The 20,322-nt window shown below is 40.6% G+C and overlaps 1 protein-coding gene across 2 annotated transcripts in view; it reads right to left on the bottom strand.

Moving 5' to 3' along the window:
- Positions 1-280: 280 nt before the first annotated feature.
- TGFBR3 (transforming growth factor beta receptor 3) overlaps positions 281-20,322 on the bottom strand; it is a 199,313-nt gene continuing 179,271 nt past the window's right edge. For both annotated transcript variants that reach the window (XM_052636917.1, XM_052636918.1), the window contains 3 exons: positions 13,313-13,354; positions 10,877-10,984; positions 281-2,331 (listed from right to left, as the gene is read on the bottom strand). In XM_052636917.1, the coding sequence (XP_052492877.1) occupies positions 2,213-2,331; positions 10,877-10,984; positions 13,313-13,354 (269 nt within the window). In that variant the 3' untranslated portion in view covers positions 281-2,212. The remainder of the gene's footprint in view (positions 2,332-10,876; positions 10,985-13,312; positions 13,355-20,322) is intronic.

Genomic DNA, 20,322 nt, shown 5'->3' with positions numbered 1-20,322 from the left:
TTTATAAAATCATTGGCAATGCAGCATCTCTCTCAAAAATATACATTTGAATATATTACAAAAGGTTTTAAACCCTGTCCATCTAAGAATTGAATCTTTTAATACCTCTTAATAGTTAATTTTCTTTTTAACAGGATGGATAGGGATTTTTAAAAAGCAAAGAACTGATCAAAAGAATTCACAGTAACTGAAATTAAACATTTCATATGGAGTAACTTAAATTTATCTAAAACACTTAAATATATCTTTATACACAGATTTTTGTAGTAAAATATAGCTATAAGTGACTTAAAGACTCTAGTCTTCTTTGAAGACATCTTTAAACTTTTTTATACATAGAATATGCTAAAACAATACATTCTGCTGAAGGTTAGGCAAAGCGCATTATTTTCAAACACAGGTAGCGTAATCTAAGTCCTCCATGCTGATACCTTTATGTTAAAAATATAGTTAACTGAAGGCAAATTTTTTTTTTCTAATCTATCTTTATTTGTAGAGATCTGCAAAATTGTCAGTGTAGATAGCCTGGAAATCTTAGCCCTCAATCTGTTTTGGTTAAAATCATCTTGATTGAATGTTTATAACCATGAAATCAATCAGAGCAGGACTCTATGGTGGGGTAACAATGACTGTCAATCTCCACCTATTTGCCTTGTAGACACTGCCTTCCAGTCTCAGGCAACACCAACATTTCCTACTTAAGGCTCTATTCACAGAGAACCAGGCACAGCTTCCTTATTTTAAGAGCATTTAGATTTGCTTGTGAGTATTTTAGATGTAGAATCTAGCCTGTTCTATTTGTAGAGTTCTGAGCTGTTTGGGAGAATTCTGGTAAAACAATAATATTTACTGGCAATCAAGTAATCTTCAGTAGTAAGTGATTTGGCATGGATGCTTTCCTCTGGCATTGTTTTTGTGTGTGTGTGTGTGTTTTTTTAACATAGAGGTATCAGTTGAGCTTATTTTAGCTGCAAAGTGGCATATTATTGATACTCCATTTTAATAAAATTTACCTCAAATTCTTTTTGAGTTTGGTGATATATTTAAGGCAAGAAAACTAAAGCATCCAAATGAGTGCCTTTTTTCCAAATCTCATCACTTTCTTGGCAGAATTGGTGACAGTGTTCAGATAACCAACAGAAAACCAAAAGAATCTGCCATACGTTTGCAACTTATAAGAGCTTGGTGCTTACAAAAGAATCTTTCTAAAAGGCTGACATGTTTTGCATGGAATCACTAATTCTCCCAAAAATGTTTAAGAATAAACAACTCTGAAGGTGTAGGACATTTTCTAAATGGGAGTGAATTTTCTCTTCTTCAACTGAAAAAACAAAAGTGCCAAATGACATATAATATACATGCGCTGGTATATATATCACTGTGCAAATTCCTCCTCAGCTTTTACAAGAGAATTTTGCCCCTGTTTACACATTAATTTAGTAGAGCACAGTGTCATTAAATGAGCAGGAATCTGCAGTCCCAGATTTTGGCCATTTTCAATTTCTATATGCTTATAAAGAAATACAAACTTTGTGTTAAGACATTTTTGCAGTTGGTGTGTGAGCGTGGGGAGGAGGAAGCTGATAAGGAATTCAGCACTGGTTTTGGCCCAGGGCACAAGAAGGAATGTTGCCTTGAGGTGTGTCGGGGTGCAGTCCACGAGGGCAGCACCCATCAAGCTGACACAGCGGTCCCACAAGTGTGGCAGCAAGGTAAGAAGTGTGCATCCTGAAGGTGCAAAGTAGACATGGAGGAACACACTTAGAAAGTCCTGAAGCATTTCTTTTGTTTTACATCTTGGTTCGGTTAGAAAATAATCTTTGGCCACATCTCTTCACTGGCTCTACTATCTGGTTATTCCTTTTACCAACTCCTTGTATCTGGGTAAAAGGCAGGGCTTCAAATTATGGATGTTCTTACCTGGACAAAGCAGCATTTAAAAAACTGGCATGTGTTTCACATTGAAAACCCCTAAGCCTGTGAGGGGCTGGTGGAGAAGGCCACCACCTTAGCTTTCTCACATGAATCTAGTGTGTTACAGAAGTCCAGGGGGCCCGATTATGTCAGCCCTGGGTGGGGGGTGAACACAACAGGTGACGGTTATACTGAAATTCACTCTCTTTACAAGGGAACCGCAGTTGAGCCTTCTGAGCCTGGAATCTGGACACAGGTGTGGGCCCCCAGGCCTGCCCTTGATGGCGGGCGGGGCAGGCTAGGCCGTGCTGCTGCTGGAGCAGGGTGTGCTCTGCGTGCTGCCAATGCTGTGGGCTGCGCTGCTGTTCTCTGAAGCTGGCGGGGATGTGGGCACTTGCTGCCTTCCTGCTGTCTCTCCTGCAGTCAGTACAGAAAAGGACAGACGCATGTTACATGTGTGCATTTCTGAAAAGACCATTTCATCTGGGGCTCTTCTCAACCACGGGCAGAAGCAGCTAGATTAGAAGGCCTCCCATCACGATGCTGTTTCTGCTTGTTGCCGTTTTGTTTTGTTTTTAAAGCCCCTTGCACAGGGAAAAAGGAATGTTTTCAAGGTGATTGACAGTTAATAGGGGCAAAGACCCCCTAATAGTTGAGGATGAATGCACAGGATTTCAGTGCCTACAACCTTTGAAGAAACCACCATCATCTGTGCTGTGTGGTCCAAATGACCAGCACCTGTATTCAGAGAACATCTCCTCTCATAAAGATATCAGAGGGTTTGGAGAACCAGATCTTTAAAGTGTAATGAGATCACCTTGGCAATCTGGAGGCCTTTTTCTGAATACACCTGGTCAAAATAGGGGTGGTGATGCCAAGGTTTCGCCCTAGCTGTAGCAGAGAGTGCTTTGTGATGAGCACAGGACCCACACCTGAGAAATGGAGGTGGGAGGACCTGGTGCTCAGAAGAACCTTTCGAAGAAGGGGTTTAGCTGTTGCACAAGGGACTGCAGTTGCCAGGAACACCCCCTCCATCCTGAGGTTTGCAGCCTGAGTATCTCCTCACACATCAAGTACCCTACTTTTCATCACACACCCCACTGCATTTTAGCTAAGCCCATTCCTTGCGCCAAGTGTGCAGGACTGTGGGGAGGAAGGAGACCTTGGGTCACACACATGGTTTGCATTTAACACAGCAAAGAGCTCTAGAGCTATCTTTTCTTCAACAAAATTGGCCTGAGAGCAGCCCTCAAAAAAATGGCTCTAGGTAGGGAAAAGCAATCAAGGCTCTCCGATGACAAACACAGCATTTTCTTTAAAAAGTCAAAGCATAAACTTCATAAATTTCTGGTCAGTGGTCTCCCCGCTCCAATGTGGGAAGCCCCAGAGGGCCAGGTCTGTTTATGAGTGAGCCTCCTCTTTCCTGTCGGCCTGAAATACACAGCTCTCTGCTGGAGATAAGCAACCCTCTGGCCTCTTCGTTAAAACAAAACACATCAGCAAAGGCTCTGCCCTCCAAGCACAGGAACTCGGCCCTTCACTCCTCAAAAACCTCTGCCAAAACAGCAGTTCCACAAAACAGAGAAGCAGCTTGTGTGGTACAGCTTTCCCTGCCACCCATTTAGGAACCACCCAGTGACACACGTTCAGGCTTCAACCTCTGGGTCTTCACATGCTTGTGGCACATTTGGCCCATGCTGTATTTTCTCTGATTATCTGTTCTTCTGGGATTGAAGGGATGGAGAGGGAATTCTGGGTCAATATTTCTCAGAGGCAGAGAAACATTGTATTTTCATTCTTCTTTTTTGGGGGCAATCTCTATTTTGGACCCTTTCCAGGGCTGCCCTCTACCCTTCATGTGTGCATTTAATTAAAGGCAGGGACGTTTGCCTCAATGACAGTGACTTTCTGCCAGAAATCCACATTCCCCAGAGTGGGAACTTTCTTTCTAAAAGGAAATTAAATCTGTTAGCTATTCTGAATTCTTATGTCTATCAAAAAAAAAAAAAAGCCCCAAACCTCTAGAGACTGGAACAACTCGTGATCGACTTGAAAATTCAGCCCCCTGCCAACCCACATGTGGATCCACACCCATTCTCATTGTTATCAATTAGCAGGACTAATGTGACTGTGGTGAAGGACAGTTTAAAAATACCTCTTCCCCATTTAAATAAAGGATACATCAGAAAAGCAGGAGGTAAGTCAACACACCACCCTCCCCACTTTGGCTCACCTGGGCTTCGTTTGTTTGGCCTGATAGTGGCTAAATCAGCAAGAAGGCCTTGGCTTGTCCTACTGACAGTGAACAAGCCTGTCTCATCCCAAATGCGACATGTGCACGATTAGTCACATTCAGGAAAAGTGCCAGTACTACGCCCTGCCCAGGAAGTCTGAATATTTGCTTTCCGAAGTCTATTTGCCAAATATAATTTGTTGCCATGTCAGTTTATTTTAATCATTACCCATTAAAAAGGTCTTTCAACTTCCAGAGTTTTGGAAACTCTTGTGCTGCTGATACAAAACACTGTCCAAAATGAAACCCCAAGCAAAACAAAACAAAGAAGTCCCCTATACTCAAGATTGCAGGATCCATTTCACCAGGGTGGACAAGTCAACTTAACCAAATAATCCCCTGGCTTTGAGCCAACAGTGTGCCAAGGAGAATCTTTGTCTGAGATCTGCTTGGAAATGTTGAAAACATCCTCTTTAGACTATCCCTTCTAGCCCTGGGTCTATTTTCACATGTAAGATGTGAGAGTTCTCATTATAACCAAGTTGTTAAAAAAAAAACTTTTACCTTTTGAGAAATCAAGAAGTTTTCTCACTGTCAGATGCAAGTGGCACTACAGAAAAATTCACTATGAGAAACAAAAGTTTAACATGCAGATGTTTCTGCTTAAAAAGCCAGCAGAGTCCCTTAGGTTTTCTGAGATGTGTCCTTTGGTTTTCTGCTCTCTAGCACAGTGACCTCTGATGTCTTGAAGCACTGACTTTCTTCAGAATATCCCTTGGGTGACAAATACAACCAGCCTCCTTCTGAAGAAGATGGGCAGTGAGGACCGCAGGGTTATGCAGAGCAGGCCCACTTAGCGAATGCAAGTTCAAGCAAGGCCCCTTGACCATGGATTTCAAACTTGGCCATCAAAATAAATGTGCTTAGTCTTTCGCTCCTAAAATCTCAAACCACGAAAGAAGAGACCCTTGGGAAGGAGAGTGAGTAGGGAAAAGACGCATCTGGCACATGCTGTCCTCAGGAGAAGGGTGTGTTACAAGGGTTCATCCCACTCAGCTCACATATTAGGCTGGGGCTAAGCCTCGATATTGCCAGAGATGCCCTTAGAAACAGAAAGAAACATATCTTAAGGGATAACTTGTTTCCTTTCTTCAGTGTAACTTGGAGCTGTTCAGATCTGATTTCCTGCCACTTTTCGGCAGTTTACAACTGGATTCTTATCCCTGTTTTTTAGCATGGCAGGTCCTAGGGGAGAAACTTTAAGATGTGAATAACATGGAGAAGCTCTATGGGGAAACAAGGATAGAAGAATTTTAAAGAAAAGTGAGAGGAATCTCGATTATTTAGCCCAAAGCAGATAGTTTGCAAATACTGGCCATAGAGAATTATTACCGAGAGGAGCAGACAGGTGTTCTTTATCTCCCTGGAGGGCAGAACATGAGGAAATGAGTTTAAATGGCAGTGATAGAGATTTAGGTCACACAGAAGGGAACTTGCTCATTATGAGGATTGGCTAGTTACAGTGGGAATTTGTGGAATTTCTTTCTTGGGAGATATTTAAGCACTGGATTGAAGACCGTGTGCCTGGGGGTGACTCATACTCAACATTACTTGACACTGCAGAGAAAACAAAGATATTTCCCTCTTAGGCCTATGTGTTGGTTGCAATTTTGTACCAGTTGTCTCAATCTCTTGATATCCTAATTGTAACTATTTCACAGACTCAAGTAAGGATAGTCTCTGATGCTGGGAGGGATTGGGGGCAGGAAGAGAAGGGGATGACAGAGGATGAGATGGCTGGATGGCATCACCGACTCGATAAACGTGAGTCTGAGTGAACTCTGGGAGTTGGTGATGGACAAGGAGGCCTGGCGTGCTGCAATTCATGGGGTTGCAAAGAGTCGGACACGACTGAGCGACTGAACTGAACTGAAGGACAGTGAACTAGATCAACCTTTAGAGAAGCTTTCCATCACTATTCACCATTTTCAAAAATTGCCCCTCCTCACTTTTCAAGCTAAAAGACTTTCCTTTTGCAGGCAAAACTTTGCAGGAGGGGTGCATTAGATGTTGTTGTAAGTAATGGAGAAAGGGAGAAATGTTCCAAGGAAGGAAGCAAAATCTTTCAAAATATTCTGCTTCCCACTTTCTTTCAATATTACTGCAATGTGACCAGCCTGTTCCACACTTGCACTTTGGTTTTCCATGGGCATCTTATTTGAACTCAACCTGAGCACTTGGGTGAAGAGAGTGGATCCTGCCTTCTTTCCAGTCATACGAGGGTTTCGACCTATTCCACCTGCATCTTTCTGATCCCTGTAACTTAGCCTCTTGCCTCCAACTTGAGTCACACTTTTGCTCATCTTGCTGCTTCTGAATTACATTTGGAAGCATGGAGAAACTTCAGACTTCTAGAAATATCTGAAGCTTCCAGAGACACTCCTAATTAAAAGACATGATTCAGGCAGACCTGGGTATGTGCTTGACTTCTGCTTTAAGAATACACAGTGTATTCAACTAAGATTTATTGAACAGATGCCTGTTAAACAGAAGTTTACTCTCTGAAGAGAATGAAACTAGGGTTCTGGGAATGACCAACACCAGCACAAGAGGGAAGAGAAACACAATGACAGAGGAGAACAAAATTAAGGCCTACATGTTGAATGCTGTGACCCCCAGAATGTTGACAGCCTGATCTATAACCTCCAAGAAGGAAATAGGAAAACCTGTTTCACAGAAAACATGATGAACTCAAGAGGAAAGATCCAAAGATGTGATATCAGGAGTTTCTCAATAAAAGGCCCAGCTAGATCACCCTAAGTAAAGTTCAAAATCAATATGTTCCACCCACAAGCTCAGAACTTCCCTATTCTTAAATAATTCTATATTAATATTCTTAGAGAGATAAGATATTGTACCCATAAGACAAGAGTAGGACATGTTTCTTTAATTCATGGGAAAAACTTCTTGGAATTAACAAACTTGAAGGCAATATTAAAAATGCAATAAGAAACTGAAAGATAAAGAAATCTCCTAGAAAAGAAAGGAAAAATATGGAAAACAGAAAAGGAGAATTACAGCACAATTCAAGAAGTTCAATGTTCAAATAAGATTTCTAGAAAGAGAGAACAGAAAAAAACATGGGCAAGAAAAAATAAATTCTAAAAAATCTCAACAACAAAGGACATAGTTTCTAGACTGAACGGCCTCAATTAATGCCCAGCATAATGAATGAAAATACACCTACATCAAGCACTGTCATTGTAAAGTTTCTTCCAGAAAGAAAAAAAAATATTAGAAATCTGAATGACTTTGAATTTCCCAAAAGCAATTTCAGAGCTAAAAGTCAGTGAGCTGTACTTTCAAAATTCTGAAGAAAAAACACTTGAAGTCTAAAATTCTATACCGTGGCAAACTATCTGTTACTGTTTATGTAAAATGAGGATATTTTCAGGCATGCAAATGATATTTTCACACATGTGAAAAACATTTCTCTCTTATGTTCCCTTTTAACGAAGGAGGAGGAAGACACAGGATCCATGACACAGGACATCTACAACTCAAAAGTACTGAGGAAAATGAGTCAGTTGAATACCTGATGTTTGAACGTGTATGTGTAAAAGGAGACTGAGACAACTGGAAGAGTCAACAGATGAATTCATGGTGATGGTTTAGATGCTAAGTCGTATTAGCAGTATAATTCTATTTGGAGGATGATTTCAGCCTTTAAACTATGTACATGTTGTGATCAAGCTAAAAAGTTTACTGAATAAATGCTTTTGCTCCTCTCCTTAAAAAACAAAACAAAACATAATATTGCACAGAACTTTTGGGACCTTCATGAGTCAGTTTAGGGACTCTGACCTTGTTAGGTTCCAGGAGCATGAAGATTCTGTGACTCCACTCCAGGACCATTTCTACCCTCACTGCCCCACCTCTCTGCACTATCTTAGTGGAGAATGTAAGTTTTAGGAATGGGGTTTTCCAAACAGTGAATATAGCTTTCAGAAGTATCCATTATTATACCGAAAGCTGTCATATGATAAAAGCAGGGAAACAGATTTTTTTGACTAACATGCATTCCATGTATGTGAGTAGATCTCCACAGTTCAAACCTAAGGCTTGGTTCTGTGCTCTGTGCTGCAGACAGAGTGGAAAGTACAAAGGGAAATATCTAAACTGAGGACTATTTTAGCTACAGAGGCAGATGTTGCCTGAACCCCCAAATATACCATATAAGGTCTGAGTTCCACAGCTTAGATTATTGCGGAAATTGAATGGACTGAGTCAGTGTTTGTATAGACACCTCTTTCCACTGGCCACCGCATTATGATCTTTTCATCTAAATTTGCTGCTGGCTGATCCAGGTAATAAACGGAGAGGGTTCTCAATAGGAAACTACCACTTGGTCCTGCAGCAAGTCTTTCTTTCTTGCGTCTTGCTGGTATTCCTTAGGAGTGGTCTTTAAAGTGAACCAGAGGCTACAGCTTTTAATAAAAAGTCATTTCAAGCTGTGATGCTAACAGGTTTAGAATCCAAATGACTAGAGTCTAAAGTCCAAGTGTCTATAAAGCCTTTCAGCTTCCAAATGAGCCTAATTTATTTTGCTGGAAACCATCACAGGAAGGGCTTTGGGTTTTTGTTTTTAAATCTACTTATAACAACACATCTCAGAATTTAATGAGCAGCAATGCATGTCATAAAGCCAGGTTTTGCTCTCTCCCAGGTTTGTCAGTGTATCTGTGGACAAGAGTTTGGGGTTATCAGAGGGAATTCAGTGGGGTTTGTTCCCACAGTGACACCATTTGATTGCCCTTTTTTGCTTTGAGCTGGCTTCCTGGCCCTCCTGGCCTGAGATCAGATTTCAGAGTTTGGGAGTGTAGCTCTATTACCAAGGCCAGTCATGATCAGCAGGTATGTGGTAAGCATCTGTGGGTGACTACCTTGTAGAAATCTTCAGGGCTACAGAGTCTTCTTGGAGTACTTTCAAGTTCATTCCTAATATATACAGCATAAGCTGCCAAGAACTCTAGAACTTTACAGCCATGCAGGAGAATGGGGAAAGTTGCAAAGAACTGTGAGTCTGAGATTTGGATGTGTTAGTACTCCTGTAACAGAATTATTCACTCAAAGAGGCTCCTCTGCTAAACACTGTCCCTTCCAGTGCTTGTGTAAGCTGTTCATGAAGAACAACATTCCTAAATGGATTCACAGATGTCCATATATCCTCAGTCTAACACTTAACAGACTTATTTCCTTTCGCTCACATGAAACAGACAGTCGACCCTTGGACAATGTGGGGCTTAATCTGCATATAACTGATAGTCTGCCTTCTGCATTCCAAATTCTTCTGCATCTTCAGATTCTACCAACCATGGACCATGACAGCAGTATCTAGTCTTTAAAAATAATCGCATATAACCCACACTGTTTAAGAGTAACTGGCTTCACTCAAAAGGTTGTTGATTAGGAACAATAATCTAAGGACTTAGAGCCTTACTGCTAAACTCCTAAAATTTGCTTTGGATTGTGTGACTTTCCTATGCTTGGCACCTTAGGGTTCATTCTGCTCCTTCTGCCATAATTTAAAATAACTCAGAGAATGCAGTATTTGAAGGGAAGATTCTGATGAGGATTAAGATATGACTTCTCAAAACACCCTTCCATACTTCTCTTTCCTTGAAAGCAGTCATTGCTTCAGCTTGGCCAGTTAGACAGCCCAAGGGTAAGGCCAAAGATTGTGGCGTGCACTGGTTCAATGGAAAATAAATGAAACTCACAGAAAGTCTGTGCCTGCCACTATCTGACTGATCAATTCAGCACCTTATCCAGGTTCACAGTGTAAATAAGCATATAAAAACAGACAATACCAACTAGCTTGCTAGACATGTCTCAAAATGCGTCTTTCCTTCCCATATTTACAAGGAACCTAAGAAAGAAGTTATGAAACAGCAATCCATTTGTTCCTTCCTCTTGCACTACAGACACCCCAAGCCTGGCTTGCATTGTGTCTTGGGGTCAGAACAAGTTTTCTTTCTGTTCAGGCCAGAATGTTTCTACCTTGGGACTGGAGGGTAAAGGGCAGGAAGAAAGGCACATGATAATTTTTAGGGGTGGAAGAACGTAACTCGAAAACAAACTGGTTTGACTATTTCTATTTACAATTCATGAAAAAATACTGTAAAATTTTAAATAACTTTTAAGAAAAGAAAAGAGAATTCAGTGTTTATCCAAGAAGAGATAGTATGGGTTTAAAAAAGGTTGAGAAATTCTGGTTTAAGCCATTGATTAGGGCCTCTGGTGGACAGTGCTCAGCATCTTAGCAGATGTGGTAATAAAATCTTGGCTTCCTTGCTTACTTCCTGTCCATTTATATGTCTATTCTGAAGTTCTCAACTTTGGGTGAATGGTTTATGTTTCCAGTTTGTCTACATTAACTTTAATTAAGTCCTAACCACAAAATAGTTTTATTAGAAGCTAAACTTCAGCAACATCTCAGATACAATTAACATAGTTTAAACACTCCTTTTCTACAACTGCTTAAAACAAATTATAGTTTTGCAAAACCCAGTTCATGCCAAATACGTAAATGTGAAAATGGTGGGAATGAACTTTCTCTCTCTTACATTCATTATTTCATCCATTCATCTGTGCAGAGAAACACCAAATGCCTATAGTGTGCGAGGCACACAGGATGTGCACCAACTGCCAGGCAACAGTCACACTAACCTGTGTGAGAATAGATGTACCACAAGGCCCCCGTCAGCAGTGCTCCAATCACAAATGCTGCGAACGCAATGCCCATCACGGTTAGGGTGTCCAGACCATGGAAAATCTCTATAATGATAAGAAACCAATGCATACTTTGAGTGAATCAGCATCACACGCTACAATTTTATATTTGTTTCGCAAGTATCATCAGAAAGGCTGAGAACCAACTAACAAACTCTGAGGATAAAAAGTGGATTCTAACAAAATACACTATATTTGTAACTTGCAAATATTTTCTCAAAAGAAAAATGAAATTCTCAGATTTCCAAGATACTTTCAGTTTGCAATTTACTTTGAGCATCAAACTTACTAAAAAGTCAGATTTGTCAACTCTGTAAAACTTTAGGCCTGTTGGTCATTGCCTCAGTCTGAGGATATACTATTTGAACAGTAAAGGGGCTTGAAAGTCAAAGCACAGGACGCTTGGGAAAATAAGGTAAACTTCCATTATCAAAATCTGGCTTTTTATTCATTAAACACTGAGACCCTACACAAAATACAATGAGACACTACACAGAAACCACAAGCCAAACACTTTACAAACATACTTCCATGAACATTTAAAACATGAAAGATAACAGGAAGGAAAATGGTGAGAAGGAGAAAACGTAGAACATAACTTTCACTGATCTCACATTTAAACCCTCCATCTCAATAATTACCTATTGTGTCATTTAACACAACCTACTTTTTAACACTTTTCCAACCATGACCTTTCTGAGGGGACTAGAAATACTCCTCAGCAGGGAGTGATGTCAATTTTATGGTCAGCAAAACATATAAATAGAATCAATTTGGCAAAGATTTTTACATTTGAAATTAATTCCAGGCCATAGATATAGAACATTTCCTTTCGTTTAAGAGAATTACCTTCTTTGAATCATTTATAAAAAGTAAAGATCAGTTTCTAAGAGAGAGAGGTTTTCAACGGAATAAAATTTCTAAAGTTTCTCTTTTAAAAAAAAAAAAAATTAAAGTACAGGATCTCTCCGTTACTTCAATACTGTTTCTCTGCTCCTCTCCAGTCAGAAGTGACTCCAGCTGATCTCTATGTAAATTCAATCACTTTGCCTTTCAACTCACTTCAGTGTAAGGTACCTGTGTAGATAAATGTGACCTGGAGCAGCCCCCGCACTCAAAAGGGCTCAGGAAAAGTATGACATTGTGGAGAAGATTCTGAAAGATCCAAATTCCCAAGTTCTGGTTCCGACTCCTCTAGCCATGTGCCCCTTCGTGTTCATTCAACTTCTAAAAAACTGGACAGCACTATCTTATCTTCTGAAGGCAGGAGGTAAACAAAAGCAGTTTGCAAAGGGGCTGGGGATCCCCTAGGAGGAATAAGAACTAGGAAGGACATTATGAAGGTTAGGACAAACCAAGCCATCAACCTAACCTAATTTAATTTAGTCTGTAGGACAGATATTAAAAGATGTCTTTTCATGCCTACAGATGAAAAGTAGGGCGTGATAAAAAGTTTTGAGTGAAAATACACCAAAGTTCTAAAGACAGAGGTGTCATTTATAAGAATCAGACTAGGGGAGTATAGGAGAATGGGTCCATCTGCGTCTCTTTCTGGATTCATAATACTGTTCCATGATATTGTTAAAATAAATATTCTTAATAGAATGGTTTATAAAGTATTTAGCATAAAGAAACTCTTCAGGCTAATTCTTATGTATACGTGATGGAATTAGCCATGGAGACTAAATCTGGAATGTCTTAAGGAGGAAAAAAAAGGAAAGCTTCTCCCCACAGGCAACATTATCTAGATGAGTTCTGGGTGCACAGCCAGAAAGCCCAGGCTCTAGTCCTGCCTCAGTGCCAATTATAACTGTGGGGAAGTCACTGAAACGCTTCTGGGTCAGAGTTTTCTTCTGTATAAGCAATGAAATTGCCCCAGATAATTTTCAAGGTATCATTTTGTAGCAGTTGGTCTCTCTCTGTCTTCCAAGTGTTCTCAACACCCCTTGGACTAGTGATTGCCTTAATGGTATAGCAACTAGTTCCTTCAGCACTGCCTCTCTGAGCAGGAAGATACAGTTGATGATACAAAAAGCAAACCACTCCCATAGCTATATGTTAAGTCTTTCAGATCACAGCCACTAAAGGTAGGTAAATGATGAACTTCTCCAAAATTAAGAAGCTACTACATTCCATTAAGGTGATGCATACCAATGGGTCAACAAATTCATATTTAAAAATGGCAACAGTAGAGAGGAAAAAAGAAAGGAGAATACAGGAAGGGGAAAAGAAAGTACGAGAAAAAGGGGGTAAGGGAGAATGAGAGCAGAAGTCTCCTTATCAAAACTCAGGGTCTGGCAAATGCTCCATAACCAACTCATTCTTATAAAAGCCCAGGAGGCTTTATTTCAAAACAGTTGCATAAAGACTTACGTGGAGTAATTGGAATCGGTTCCTTAATACTTGGACCTGTTTCTGAAACAAAAACATAAATCATGATGCATTCTACAGAGAAACCAAGTTCTAAGCAAGAGGTTATCAAAATCTCAGTAGAGGCTGACATTCTTCTATTTGTGAATACTTATTTTGTGAAAAGTCTGTCAATTATTCTATTTAGATATCAAGACTGTAACATGGATTACTCAGAAATTTTAAGCACTGTACTTCGTTAACGATCAATTGTATAGTTTCTCTAACCTGAAAAAAAACTGAAAGCAAACACCTAAACTTAGGAAATTTGAGTCTGATAATTCACGCATGTGTGTGTGTGTGCGTGTGCATGCACACATGTGTATATACCTTTCTCTTTACGGTAAAGCGTCTGTCTACAACGCGGGAGACCCGGGTTCAATCCCTGGGTCGGGAAGATCCTCTGGAGAAGGAAATGGCAATCCACTCCAGTACTATTGCCTGGAAAATCCCATGGACAGAGGAGCTTGGTAAGCTACAGTCCATGGGGTCGCAAAGAGTCAGACACGACTGAGCGACTTCACTTTCACTTTATTTACAAAAGGATGCAGTATCTCTAAGTATCATGTTTCTCCAGTGTATTTAATATTATTCCACTTTCAAAAAGTCTTCTAACACATACACAGATTGTAAAAGCATCTTTATTCCTCCTCCTGACAGTGTCGTCCTATAGTTCAGCTCCTCTTCATGCATCTGCATTATTACAAAGCTTCTCTAACTGGTCTCCCGGTCTCCACTACTGCACCCAACCCAAATGTTTCCTCCCCAATATGTGCCCCCAGAATGACTTTTGCAGAGTTCAGGGCTGATTATATTATTGCCCTGATTAAACCATTCAATGGTTTCCCTTCCTTTACAGGAAAAAAGTCCAAACTCTCGAGCATGGCATGGAGTGATCTGCCTTCCTCTCCCCACCTCTCTCCAGCCTCCTTTCCTAATGGTTCCTCAGCCATGCTGGGCTCCTCGAAGTTAAGTTCCCCCACTTCTCCAGGCGGTTCCATGTCATCACAAGTTGCAAGCCATTCCCTCAAGTACCCTCCCCACATGACCTGCTCTGCTGGCATTTTCAGGGGAGGCGTTCTCTGACTCTTTCACAGCCCCATACCCACCCCAGTGGGGCAAATCTCTCCCACTTTTGCTCATCCTCTCCCTCTTTTGTCATAAAGGTGCCACATCACATCTGAATTCTCTTAATCTTTTCCACCTCCAGGGCAGAGCCTGGATCTTATTCATCTGCAGACCCTCAGGGCTCGGCCGGGAATAGAAGAGCCTTTACCAGAAAGCTTAGTGAAGGTCAGTTAGAATGTTGCTGTACTTTTTGATTCATCAGGCTTCCCTGATGGTTCAGAGGGTAAAGAATCCGCCTGCAGTGCAGAAGACTTGTTTTTGATCCCTAGGTAGGGAAGATCCTCTGGAGGAGGGAATGGCAACCCACTCCAGTATTCTTGCCTGGAGAATTCCATGGACAGAGGAGCCTGGCAGGCTGCAGTCCATGGGGTCGCAAAGAGTTGGAGACGACTGAAGCGACTTAGCATGTACACAATTTTGTAAACAGAGGCAACAGAGGAATTTTGGAATAAGACTGTTTGAAAACGCTTATACGCTTTGACCTTTCTATAATGCCTTCATGTTCAGAGAGTGCTATAGGGCCTGATCTCATTTGAGGTTTCAACCAGCCCATAAGGGAGGCAGAAACAGAATTCTTATCACTATCTTACAAAAAAGCAGCCTGAGATTCTTTATCATGTGACCAGCCCAAGGTCACAGCTGGAAAGCATCAGGGTAGGGGCTGACCCAGGATTCCACATTCTGCCTAGCAGGCTAAATGACTGGTGAGTGTGGCTGCGCCCGGAGCTAGAGAAGCACTGATTAAGCAGCTGCTTGTGCACAGCTGTGTGCGCTTCTCAACAGTGAGAGTATCACTGGCCACAGGGCAGCATATCACAGTCCACCATTTATTTTTGTACAAGTGAACTAAAGATGAATTTTATATTTGTAAATCATTGAAAAAAAATCAAAATATTTCATGACATGTGAAAATTATACACAGTACAAATCTATTCGTAAAGATGTATTTGAACATAACGAGGCTCATTCATTTATATACTGTCCACGGCCACTCTTAGGCTGCAACAGCAGTTAAGTAGTTGAGGCAGGGACTCCATAAGCCACAAACTGGACATAGTCACCATCTGGCTCTTTATAGAAAAAGTGTGTTAAGTCCTGCCACACAGACTCTACCCCTGTTCTCGAGAGTTTAAAAGTAACATGTTTAGTGCCTCTCCTCATCTCCATTTTTATTCAATAAAAAAGGAACACATACCTTGTTCTGGAAGCCAAAATAAAGCAAAAAAACAATTGTGAAAAATTGACCAAAACAAGCAGCATTTGAGTTGATGTTTATAAAAATAGAGCAGCTAGACAGGATTGTTAAATTCTCAGGATTAACCATCTCAGCTGGTTGATTACATCCGTGAAGCACGGAGTATCACAGTCTAGCTCTAGGGGGAGGGATGCTACGGGATGAAACAAAGTCACTACAATTGAAGGGTACCCCCTGGAGTTGTGCAGCATAGTGCCCCTGGGATTAGGATATATGAAAAAGTTATACTTAAATAAAATTACTAAGAAAACTAAAATAATTGTGTGTTTCTAAGAAAATGTGTTTCAGTGTGCAGAACACATACCAACTACACAAGGCACATAAGAGCCTGTCTCCTGGGAGGTTGGCCCCACCAGCCTTATTGGCAGCAGTGAAGCAACAACAATGATGCCTCAACATTTGTACACTGTATAGTGTTTTACAGTCGACAAAAAAGCCTTCACTTGTATTTTCTCATTTTAAATTCCCAAGGGTCCTGTGAAGTAGGGGCATCTAACCACAAAATTCTCCTATTTGTAAAAAGTAGTGGTTTGATACGCTGAACTAAGTCCAAAAGCACTTAAATGTCTCTATAGGGTTCATCATGCAAGAAATGTACACACTTCTGGGAAGAGTTCCATCCAATCAACCACCCATGGTTAAACTTTGTCACTCAGAATCCCCAAAAGGTTTCAAATAATGAATCTCCCTTAAGGAGACCTCGTATGTGAGAATGTAGGCTTCACAGTAAAGCCTGTGTGATAGATGACACTGTTTGAAAATTCTTAATGGATTTACATTATTACCTAATCCTCTTACCCCACCCCAAATACGGGCCTTCTCAGACAGCTAAGCACAAACAGTTGTTGCTCATTTCCCCAGAGGTGAAGTTCCTCCATGCTTTCTGCGCATAAACAATAACAAGCACAGGCTGCAGAACCAAGGTTCAAGGATTTTATCCTCTTACTTTTGTGTTCCAAAATTCCCAATAAACCCTGACTATAACTAAAATAGTTTGATCTCCACTGGAACCCTATAATTGAGTTGGCATGCTGAAAGGAAAAGACAAAACAATATTTACTTTTGGTTTAAGGGTACGATTGCAAGAAAGGAATCCTAGCCATTGCTGTAAAGAGAAATTTTAACAATAAAGATTTCTGTACAGAAAGAACAAACTATAATCAACATTCTGACTTAAATCTTTTCATGTACTCTGAGCAAACTTTGGTCTGCCTCTAGAACCAAAACTTCCCTCCTCAGATTGTTTACTCATGGTTTTCATAAAAAAGATATTTCTCGGGTTATGCATGAGTAACTGACCACAACTTCTGTCCTCCCACTTTCAATTCAGTTCTCCTAAACATGGCAGGACTGGGCAGGCCCATAGGGAAATGAGGTGTCTAACTGGTACCCACATCTATTAGTATTTGGCACAGACAGAAGGATGGGGAGATAAAGAAGCTTGTGCACGCCACCGAAGATACAGTTTTTACTAACTTAACCACACTGTAAATTAATCCCTTCTCTGGCTTCTTTCAATATTTATGACATTCACTGTAATTGCCTTCTCACTTATCTGTATCCTTCTACTAGGTCAGTGGTTCTCACCCGGGAGTGATTTCTGTCCACTAGGCTCTCCAGGGGACATTTGGAAATATCCAGACACATTTTGGGTTGTCACGACTGGTGGTGGAAGGGTTTGTTAAGGATATCCAGTACGCAGAGGCCAGGGGTGCTGCGTAACATTCCACAATTCACAGGTCAACACCCCACAGCAAAGAGTTATCCAGCCCAAAACATCAGTAGTGCATTAGATTGTATCTTCATATTTATTTTAAGCTATAATTAAAGTAGGGAAAGTGTTAGTCACTCAGTCGGGTGTGGCTCTTTTTGACCCCTCACCTGCCAAGCTTCTCTGTCCATGAAATTCTCCAGGCAAGAATACTGGAATGGGTAGCCATTCCTTTCTCTATGCATTAGATTGTAAAGGCATCAAACATAGGAAACCGTGTATATTATATGCCAAGCATATGGTAGATCCTCAATAAACGTTTTTTGGAATAAATAACCATAAATATGTGGCTCAGCTAGTAAAGAATCCACCTGCAATGCGGGAGACCTAGGTTTGATCCCTGGGTTGGGAAGATCCCCTGGAGAAGGGAAAGGCTACCACTTCAGTATTATGGCCTGGAGAATTCCATGGACTGTATAGTCCATGAGACTGCAAAGGGTCAAACACGACTGAGCAACTTTCACAAAAAATCATATATATTTTATTATTGCATACAAGCCCTAGCAACTTAACCTCCATGCTGCTTTCAGAGTACTCTTCCTAAATGATCTGATGGTCGGTTCTCTACTCAAGATCTTTTGATGGATCTCAGACTTTAGAGGTGCATACTGAAATATCTGTGAATCAAATGAAATGTCTCGGTTTCCTTCTAAACAATCCAGAGACAGGAAGTAATAAAACAAAATTGGCTATGAATTGGTAATTGTGGAAACCAGATGAATAGTTTATAGAAGTTCATGCTACTATTTCTTGTTTTTGTTTAGATTTGAAACTTTTGAAACTATAAGGTTTTCAAAATGTGAAGCATACTGAATAAATAAAAAAAAAGAACCTATGATACCTCTCCCTTACTGAATAGAGACTGAATGTCTTGATCTGCTAACTAAGCACTTCTACCATCTTTCTCCTCGGCTTCCCCTCATCTTTACCTCTGCCTGAGGACAAAACCTGGCTGGTGCTTTGAAGTATTTTTGTTCTGGAAAAATCAAATGTGTTCCAAAAAGCAACGCCTCTCTTGGATTAATTTCCAACCGACATTCACAACTTGCCCTTTCACTCCCCTCTAATCCCCTCAGAAAGCCTAGTTTGGCTAAGATGTTAGGAGGAAGGAAAGGAAATTAACATTTACTGAGTGCCCATGATATGTCAGGTGCTGTCCTGAGCATACTTTGAAAAGTTATGTGGTGGAAATATGGAGAAAATTCAGTATTTTAAACACTTAACTTGCTAAGAATTATAGATTGTACATAAAGCATGGCAAATTTGGGGATGTTCTTTTGTGCCCATTTTCTCCCCATATATATATATGCCCTAAACTTCAGAGAAATGATTACTTTTCCCTTTCACCATTAAAAACAAGAATCATCGCTGATGTGGTGTAATCATTTTTATTATGTAAGCCCAAGTGTTCTCAAATGCTGTAAAAAGCAGTCACAGCATCCAAAGCAAACAGCACTAACATGCCTATATTTCAAGATATTTCAGAAAATATGGTAGGATGGCACCACCTCAACTATTTTAATTGTTTTGCCATAAATCATAATATGCATAAACTATTCACGTTTCCTGGGCTTTTCTTTGAGTTACAATTCAAAGTCACAGAACTTGTCCTAAACTTTAAGACTCTTAAATAGTTTACGTGTTTCCTAATATCTTAACCCTTTGGTGGAACAGACTTTTGTCCCTAAAACTCTTCACCTTCTTTTCATTTCATAATTATTAGAGCATTTGGGTGCTAACCTGCATATACCAATGTGATATGGCATGAACTGGGGAAGAGGCCAGGAAGAGGCATATGAAAGGACAGATGACTGTGTTGCTTGCAGATTCTATTAAAAACTAGAGTCAACCTAAAGGAAATCAGTCCTGAATATTCATTAGAAGGACTGATGCTGAAGCTGAAACTTCAATATTTGTGAATCAATTTGGTCATCTGCTGCGAAGAACTGACTCATTGGAAAAGACCCTGATGCTGGGAATGATTAAAGACGGGAGGAGAAGGGGATGACAGAGGATGAGATGGCTGGATGGCATCACCAGCTCAATGGACATGAGGTTGAATAAGCTCCAGGAATTGGTGATGGACAGGGAGGCCTGGTGTGCTGCAGTCCATGGGCTTGCAAAGAGTCAGACACGACTGAGCGACTCAACTGATCTGAACTGAGAATCAACCTCCACCTAGGATAAGGCATAAAGATTTCAGAGCACAGGCTCAAAGTTCCTTGATTTGAATCCCAGACCCACCATTTATTTATGTCGTGTGATCTTGGCCAAGTTACTTACCCTTACTCTATAACAGATTTGCCTCACAGAGGGGCCACATGGATTAAATACTATTACCCACAAAAAACATTTAGCATGAAGCCTTGCATTAAGTAAATGCTCAATAAATGTCAGATCAACATTATTATCATCTCCATCTTCATCATGACCACTAGCATCATCATTATTGAAAATTTAAGCAAAACAATTCTAATCCCAGAGTTGGTTCCCAAGGGACTGAGAGATCAAAGGTGGCAAAGATGTGCTGTGAAACTCAGGAAAGTTCCATTAATAACAGTGTCTCCCCTAGCAAAGAAACAACAGTGGCCCAGAGGAAGGACTCAGAATTACTTATTTAGTTTTGATGGCCTATTCTGCTTGCCCAGAGAAGAAAAAAACATCACCTGAAATGTGCCCTTGCTACCTGGCAGTGGCAGCTCTCTGGCTGACTGTGAAGTAGACAACCTCTATCTGCTGCCCCAGAAAACCCAAGTGTTGAGAAATAAGATGGACCAAATGGCCAGGGAGAGCTGGAACTTCGGCCAGGTCTCCAAAGAG

The sequence above is a fragment of the Budorcas taxicolor genome, chromosome 3 (genome assembly GCF_023091745.1).
Source record: "Budorcas taxicolor isolate Tak-1 chromosome 3, Takin1.1, whole genome shotgun sequence".
NCBI lineage: Eukaryota > Metazoa > Chordata > Mammalia > Artiodactyla > Bovidae > Budorcas > Budorcas taxicolor.
The sequence above is the reverse complement of the archived record's forward strand: the minus strand, read 5'-3'. Positions and strand labels throughout refer to the sequence as shown.